This window comes from Cynoglossus semilaevis, chromosome 4, assembly GCF_000523025.1.
Source record: "Cynoglossus semilaevis isolate Cse_v1.0 chromosome 4, Cse_v1.0, whole genome shotgun sequence".
Taxonomy (NCBI): Eukaryota; Metazoa; Chordata; class Actinopteri; order Pleuronectiformes; family Cynoglossidae; genus Cynoglossus; species Cynoglossus semilaevis.
In genome coordinates, this window is record NC_024310.1 from 3,783,128 (window position 1) to 3,791,270 (window position 8,143).

Genomic DNA, 8,143 nt, shown 5'->3' on the forward strand with positions numbered 1-8,143 from the left:
GTGTGACTCAGAGGTGTGTGTCGACTCAGACTTGGCAGAGTTTTGGGGCTCGGCAGCAAGCACTTGCAGCACGGCGACGCCCAGGAAGTCTTGCAAGGAGGGAGTCGATGTGTTGTTGTTGTTGTTGTTGGGGGATGAGGACGTTTTGCATATTGACTCCGGGTGATCTGATAGGTCGCTGTCAGAGTGAGAACGCCAGAGCTTATTATGCCTTTGTTTGCTGTGGAAGAAATGGGAAAATAAATAGCAGGAAACAACCAATATCACATGCCTCAAATTGCCCTGTTTTATTAGAAAATGTTCATTATATATATATATATAAATTAGTAATAATTATTAGTCAAAATCCCTGCATCATTGTATCTTTGAGATTGTTGTGGAAGTTCAGATAAAATACATGGTCATGTTCCTACATTAGGTTCATCTTAAACGTAAATATCAACCTAAGACGGTTGTGAATAAAAATATTTAAATATGTTGTGACATCAGGTCACATGACTTAATTTTTACATATTTCTGGGTTCCCTTGGAGCGTGCTGCAGATTTGAACTGTAACATTAATTTTTTTAACAATTGTTGTAATCAGCAAAATGAATGGTAAACCACATGACTCAACAATGATCACATGATCATGTGACTGTGGGCAAAACTATAGGAAGATGAGCCTTGGAATGCAGGTCACATTGTGTTAATAATACTTTTCCAGAAAAACAACTTCCTTACATTTGACTTGTAGAACCAACGATTCATGGACAGTTCTAACTTTTATAGATGCAAAAAAAAAAGGTAAAGGTAAAGTTTCAGTGCTTCTCTCACCTGGCGAGCAAAATTCCCTGATACTCCTCCAGCTGTTTCATAAAGGACGGGTTTGGTTTGGTGACGGAGCGTCTCTCTTTGACGTAGTTAAAGGCGGTGTCCAGGTCCCAGCCGTATTCTTTCATGGCGTAGGCGATGACGGTGGAGGCCGAGCGGCTCACACCCATCTTACAGTGAACCAGACACTTGGCACCGGCTTTTCTGTGAGGGACAGAGATCGTGTTGCATAACAGTGACACTGAGAATCCCCGGAGAAGGTAAACACACTCCTGTGTTTGTTGTCGTGTTTATTTACTTGGCTTTAGTGATGAATTTGTAGGTGTCGTTCCAGTACTCCAGCAGGTTGGTGGCCTCCTCGTCATACACTCTGATGTTGTGGTACTCGAACATGCCGGGGAAGAAGTTGTCTATTTCCCTGGTCACGTTCAGTATGTACTGCACTCTGATGGGGACAAGAAGAAGAGGTGGTTTGGCACACTCATATTTTAAATCCTTTTTACAGCATTTTTAAATGGAAATGATAAGTCACACTTGTTTAAACCATTTTTAAGATACTAAGACAAGATCATGTTTATAGAATTGTCCTATAAACATATATTTTAACATATATCCAAAAAAGGTCCAAAATAATGAAAACTATAATATTGGTTTCATAAAATGTTTTGTCAGGCAATGCAGGCAAAAGCAAAGCACAGCTTATAACAAAATAAAAATAAAAACCCCACATCTGTGTCTCTTACCCACTACTCTGCAGCTCTTCCAGATTAGAGGCGTTCCATTCAGAGCCCTAAAAATAAAACTCTCGTAGTTAGTGTTGTGGTAAATAATCTGATATTATGAATCTTCATATTTCCAAATAATCTACTGTGTTTTGTCCAGATAAAATTGTTGACAGGACGGGAACACGACACTCCTTGTTCTCACCAGATAGACATGATCAAAGATCTCGGTGGGACTGTCCATCTGTCCCAGGATGACGATCATCTCGTTGTCTATGAACTCTTTGAACTCCCTCAGGTTACAAACCATCTGCATCTCCAGCTCTGTTCGGATCTGAGGAACACAATCAGGCAATTCAGAGAAACAGCAGGAACGCTAACAAGAACAGAGGAGGACTGCAGTGGAAACATTTGATTTTTCAGTAAAACATTAAAAACGCAAAGTTTTGAATGTTTTACTGGAAAATCAAATCTCTCACCTCTTTACAGGTGACGTTCTCCAGGTCTTTCTGCATCATGATCTCCCTGAGCCTCATTTTGATCAGCTTCTCTGTGCGCTCCCTCTCTGTGGGCCTGTACGTGCACAGAAATACACATTGATTTTTAATCTCACCTTTATAATTTTTATTTATTTTTAAAAAGCTTGTGGATTAGTGTGAACCACCTTCACATGTACAACAGTGACTTTCTTCATTTCAGACTCAATGACTTTTTTTGTTCTGGCAGAGAATTGCCACTTTGTTTCTTTCTAAGAAACTGGAGAGGGAACAGAAAATCTGAGAGCATGACCCATGGGCGATCCACCACAAAGTCCTCGCGGAGAATGTGTCTGTTGTTGTGCCTCGTCGTGTTCCTAACATCTCTATTCAGAGCAGGCATTTAGACTCTGGATATCACACTAATGATGCCAAGAAATGGCATAAAATCCCTCTCAGGGGAGAAGCTTTTATTTCTCACTTTGTCTAATTAGGATATCAGCTCAGAAAAACTGTGCCAGGACTGAGAGAATCTTTTATAAAAATAAACTTACGCTACAGAAGAAATACAGATATATAGAGATAGATATATTCAGCTAAAAATAATGAGAAATGACTTAGTCATGTATATCACCCAGGCCTAGTTAGATCCCAACGTCTTTTTGGTCCAGCAGTGACTGATGTGGAAGATCACCACAACTTCAAGTGTATTTATTTGTCTTTCATCTGATAGAACAGCCACTAAGACCACAGAGCAGACACTAATCTCCCAGTGCTGTTTGTTGTTGACTTTCACTGACACTTTAACCCTACAACAAGCCTCAACAGAGGAGCTGATAGAGCTGACAGTGGGTCAGTCGACTAAAAATAAACCCTTGTGACGAGAAGAGCGTTTGTGCCGAGCAATTTTGGAATGGAAACAGTTTTGTGGAATCAGTGATGCAGAAGAATCCCACAGGAAATCAGGGTTTCATCCAGTAATTCATGATCACATGTCGACATGTGAACGACCTCCTGTGACATCTTGACCTCTCACTCTGAGCTAAACAGGCGGCAATGTCAACAGAGCAGTCAGGCTGTTTTGGGATCGTCTCTGTGTGGGAGAACAAACAGACTTTATGAACGTGTGTGATAACACGCGTGTGCATGTGTGTGTTTGTGTGTTTGTGTGTTTGTGTGTTTGTGTGTTTGTGTGCAGACGACCTTGTGTGCAGACGACCTCATAAAGTGTGCTTACAATCTTGATAGCGAGTGTATTTGTGGGACAAACACACCTCCTGCTGAGCAGCACAGCTGGGATTTCCAGCCAGTCTGTAAATACGGGTGCTTCCTGATTGTCAAGTTTAAAATGAAACTCGTTTTTAACTCATTACTTTGGCTCCATTTAACTTCCTGATCTTCGACCAGTTCTTACTGGCAGCTGCTTCTGTTTGTTCCTGGTCGTGTCTGTTGTTTGTTTCCATAGGTAAATCAAGACGGCTAAACCAAGGGCTATTTTAGACACTTGTGGATATCAACAAGAGACAGACGTTCCACGTACTCAGGCACATGACTAAGAAGTTAGGAGGGGAATTTCCCTGCTATTTGTAAAGACATATATCCATGTCCCTCTATGTATTTCTCTGTACTCTATATGTTATGTGATGACAGCTCTGTGTCAAATGGATTTGATGATGATGTGTGAGGGTCAACGTGAGGTGCACAAATGACAAATAGCTGCTTTTATGTTTTCCTGAGAGTCGGTCAGACAGCATGTGACCTCAGGCCCAGGGTCAGGCCTGTGTGGACTAACAGCCCAGGATCACCTGCTCTAGAGATGTAGCAACACTGTCAGCGTGTGTGTGTGTGTGTGTGTGTGGGGGGGGGGGGCGGTTATTTGATACTGCTCCTGTTGTGATGATGTGGCCGACATCGCGAAGTGTCAGAAACATTTGTCCTCATCTGAATCTCTGATGCAAGTGTTTCAGTGGAAAACATTCCCACGTTTTCCTTCGGGGTACACACATCTGTTCATGTTTTCATGCAGTAGCCTACACCTTTCACACGCAACTAATGAAACGCATGTGTACACACAGTATCATGTACAGGGCTGTGGAATCAGATCACATCGCTGTTCTTGCTTTGAAATATGTGTGGATTCACACTACAGAAAATCTGCACCACATGTCAACAGACCTTTTCTTTATATAAATATATAAAACGTTCACACGATTCTGTTCTACTTACACGTCTGTGAAGGGGACGGGCGAGTTTGTACGGTGGGACTCGACGTCCTGCATGGCGTTCCACTCGTTGATGCACAGCTGATTAGAGGAGACCCTACTCTGGTAGTAGCTGATCCAGGTCATAAACAGGCTGCCTGGGTAATGGTTATGGCAGCGAGCAACCTCACATGCTTTGTGGAGGGACTGCAGTGCCGACCTGCAGCAGACGGGGAGGAAATACAGGGGAGGATAGAGAGGTTGTTTTGTTTATTATAGCATTTTGAAAGACAAACAAGAAACGCAGGAGGAAGAAAATGTCAACGTTAGACCAAAGAGGGTGACGTTATAAATCATAATAAGGAGAAGTATGAGAAACTGCTACTGGATAACAAAGAGACTAGGACGTGAGGAAACGGAGACAGTGAATTTAGATATGAAAAGGAAGCAGCGGATTGTGAGTCAGGGAAAGATAAGGACCAGGCAGGAAGCAGAAAGATAGAGAAAATAATAAAGAGTCGCAAACATCACAGTGGTGGTGGAGTTAAGGGAGCTGGAGGTCAAAGTCAAAGAAGCCGAGTGTAGGTTCAAGGACTAGAGGATTTGATTCAAAACCTAAAGGTAATTTCATTCCATTTGACTAGAATAAATGTTTGCTCACCACATGGCCTGCACAGAAACTGGCTTGAAGATATGAACCCTGTTCACCGTTGACACACTGAAGCCTCTGGAAGGGTAGAGAGAGAGAGAGAGAGAGACAAAGAAAATAAATTAACGATAACAACAAGTATTTTAACATTACAACTATTATAAGGTGATAATTTGTCTCACCCATCTCCATCCAAGTGGATCAGAGTGTCGCTCCACAGAGGTAGAACCAGACCCACAGTACAGCAGCTGTAACAAAAGATGAATAGATTAAAATTTCAAACTAAATCTGTTTTTCCATGTCAGTAAGCTAATTAACTACAGTATGTTTAACAGGTTTCAGTTGTATCAGTCTATTACTTGAACGATAATAGGTTGTAGTGACACTAACCTATCAGAGGAGAGGAAATCAATCCCCAGCACGATGCTCTCCTCCGTGTCCTGCCTCCCATTGGTGGAGACCACCACCATGTACCGGGTAACCTGAGGGTAAGAGCTCTCCAGACGAACAGCCTGGGGTAAAAGAACAGACAAATAAAGTGGTTGAACAGAAGAAAGAAAAAAAAAATCCTGTTTTTTTTTTTCTAGGAGAAGCTTCTAAGGCTTGAGCTACAAACCAGCATAACCCCTCATACGTCTCAAGAGTTACACAAGAGCACATCAATATTTGATCAAAAACTGTCTTACAAAATGTGAAGCCTGTGAAGTTAAAAGACACATACACTAAAAACACCACTTTGTTGTTTTTTTTTTCACTTCCAAATACAGTTTAGAAAATCATCGGAAAACTGAACTAAAATACATGACATTCAGTCAATATCACAATATCATGTTCAGTATTGTGTTACTGACCAGTCGGATGGTGTCCTCTGGTCGCAGCACAGTGAACATGGTCTGGAGATGTTTCTGGAGATCACCTGCACGGACACAATCCACACTTCCTTTAAAGTCTGTTTATTTAAGGAACAATAGCATTTGGAGGTCGAGCAGACACCGAACCCCCTTGCAGCAGGTTTCCAGAGCATTTATAACGGTGTCTCACACACAACAGTATTTTATTTTAGACATCAGCTAAGAAAGCCACAAGAATATTCTTCCACTATTTTTTAACCATACAATTTCAAAGTCATTTATGTCAAACCAAACACTGTTCAAAGTTTACATTGGTGCTCGCTTAGGGGAAAAACAGCAATTGCAAAGGGATCGATGGGGCAGTAAAATAAATGAATTACTATTTACTATTAATATTTTCTGTTTTCTGCTGGGGTAATTGGGAAAATTGCAATTACCTTTTTTCAATAAATTCTTGGTTGGAAATTTTTGAAAAAAGTTTAGTGAAGTTTTAATGCAAATAGTTGTAAATGTGTTGATGTAACGGGGGAGGTCAACCATATACCTGAAGGACTACAGAAAATGATTGTTTAACACTGCATTAGAATAACTTTATATATAAAGTGAAAGGAAGTGCCAATGTAACAGCCTCGAGCTAATAGTGATCAATAAGTCTTTACCTGCATGCTTGTTCATGCGCTGGCTGATAGAAGGTGCAGAGTTCGGTGTGGGGCTGTTTCCCCTGGGAAGAAAGAGAGCTGCACCTTTCACTGTAAGGAAGCTCTCACTGATGCTGGGGAGGAAGAGAGGGAGGAGGGGGGAGGGGGCAGAGAGAAGAAAGAAAGGACATGAACACTAGGTTTTAATGGTCACAGTAATCCTTGTCTAGTCTTTTCTGCAACAATAAAGCTAATTTTATTTGTCACTCCTCTGCACATGATGACCCAAACTCCTTATAACCAGAGGAAGATGGTGGACAGGACACAGACGGGTGTTGTAATCGGCTCGTGTCAGTGTCACAATGCTCCATTCAGCCGCCCTCTGCTCTGAAGACTCGCCGGATCAGAGCCATTCCAGCAAAATATGATTCAGGCCCAAATGTTCAGTCAGTCAGAACACAATGTTCACTGCCTATGCACACAGCTGGATTACACACACTGTTACACACAGACATACTCGCACCAACAGCTGCTAGTACAGAAGGGTGAGAGAAGGAGAGACAAGGGGTCTGGGAAGAAAGAAGAGACAGACAGAGTCTTCCTCTACAAATGCAGGAAAGAGGTGGACATAAACCCGCAAACTAAATTCTAAAGTTCTCTTAGTTTCACTGACTGTGACATTAAAGAAGAGGAGAAGTTGTTTGTTTCAGTAACTGTTTTCAGTCTCAGTCACACTTTACCAGAGTCATACATGATATCAATGAAACTTCCTGAAGGACCTACATATTTTTTACAGTCGCGTGTGACAGTGTCAAATCACAGTCACACGACACTTTACACCGTGACCTCAATATGATGTGATGATCAACAAAGACTCAGCCTTAAGGCCACGTTCACAATAGCAAGTTTTTTTGAAAAGGAAAAAAAAAAAATCTTCTTTTCACAGATAGTTGTTTTTTTCATTGTCTGAAAACAATATATAACCAAAGAATTCCACTAAAAAAATGAAGACTACAAACAGATTTTAAAAGTCTAAAAGTATTTTGGATTTTATGTAAGCGTTGACTGTCAAATGTAGAACACCTGTAGGGGGCAGAGTTCAAATGTCTTGGCTAATCTGTTTGTTGTAATAGCTTTAAAAATACCAGTGTCAGTGTCAGGAAATCATTTCTCGCTAATTGGTAGAAAACGTAATTACTTGCTGATGGGCTATAGGTCAGGGGTCTGCAACCTTCGACGCCAAAGGAGCAATTTTTAATATTTTATTGTTTTAGCAAAACAAATTCACCGAGAGATGTAAAAACATTACAACTATTCAAAAGATTAAGTTTTAAGTAATGTATTTGTCACTAATTTAAAAAAGAAAGCTGTTGACAACATGTTATTGTTTAACCTGTTGTTCCACATCATAAAATAATGGAACGTTTTCTACCGGCGCAATCAACACAATGTTTGGAGCAGAACAGGCTAAGCTGTAGGCGGCGACATTTTTTCCAACCGAGTTTGGCTGCTCTCTGCTCACAAGCATTTTTAAATAGGTCAAATACTGTAAATGTCAGTGAAACCTCTATTTTCTTCAATAACATACATACTCAAATACGTGTAAATATAATGGCAACAAACAGTAATACAATTCCAGAGAGTTGGTCGACCTGTTCAGCTCATCATGGAAAATGCTGGTTTCATGGCCTGTGGGCCCAGAAACTCAAGGAAGTAAGTGCGACTGCACATGTTCACACAACAAAGCTCACTGGAATAGATCGACCAAAGGTGATGACATTAGAGCCTAGGGG

General features: G+C 41.0%; 1 protein-coding gene across 1 annotated transcript in view; it reads right to left on the reverse strand.

Annotated features, from left to right (window-relative positions):
• Window positions 1–8,143, reverse strand: part of ssh2a (slingshot protein phosphatase 2a) — an 18,683-nt gene that overhangs the window by 4,490 nt on the left and 6,050 nt on the right. Inside the window, exons 2-13 of the mRNA XM_017032208.2 lie at window positions 6,372–6,484; window positions 5,713–5,777; window positions 5,252–5,373; window positions 5,044–5,109; window positions 4,874–4,939; window positions 4,238–4,432; window positions 2,015–2,108; window positions 1,741–1,869; window positions 1,557–1,603; window positions 1,112–1,258; window positions 817–1,017; window positions 8–220 (exon numbers count right to left, since the gene is read on the reverse strand). Coding sequence (XP_016887697.1) covers window positions 8–220; window positions 817–1,017; window positions 1,112–1,258; window positions 1,557–1,603; window positions 1,741–1,869; window positions 2,015–2,108; window positions 4,238–4,432; window positions 4,874–4,939; window positions 5,044–5,109; window positions 5,252–5,373; window positions 5,713–5,777; window positions 6,372–6,484 — 1,458 coding nt within the window. The remainder of the gene's footprint in view (window positions 1–7; window positions 221–816; window positions 1,018–1,111; window positions 1,259–1,556; window positions 1,604–1,740; window positions 1,870–2,014; window positions 2,109–4,237; window positions 4,433–4,873; window positions 4,940–5,043; window positions 5,110–5,251; window positions 5,374–5,712; window positions 5,778–6,371; window positions 6,485–8,143) is intronic.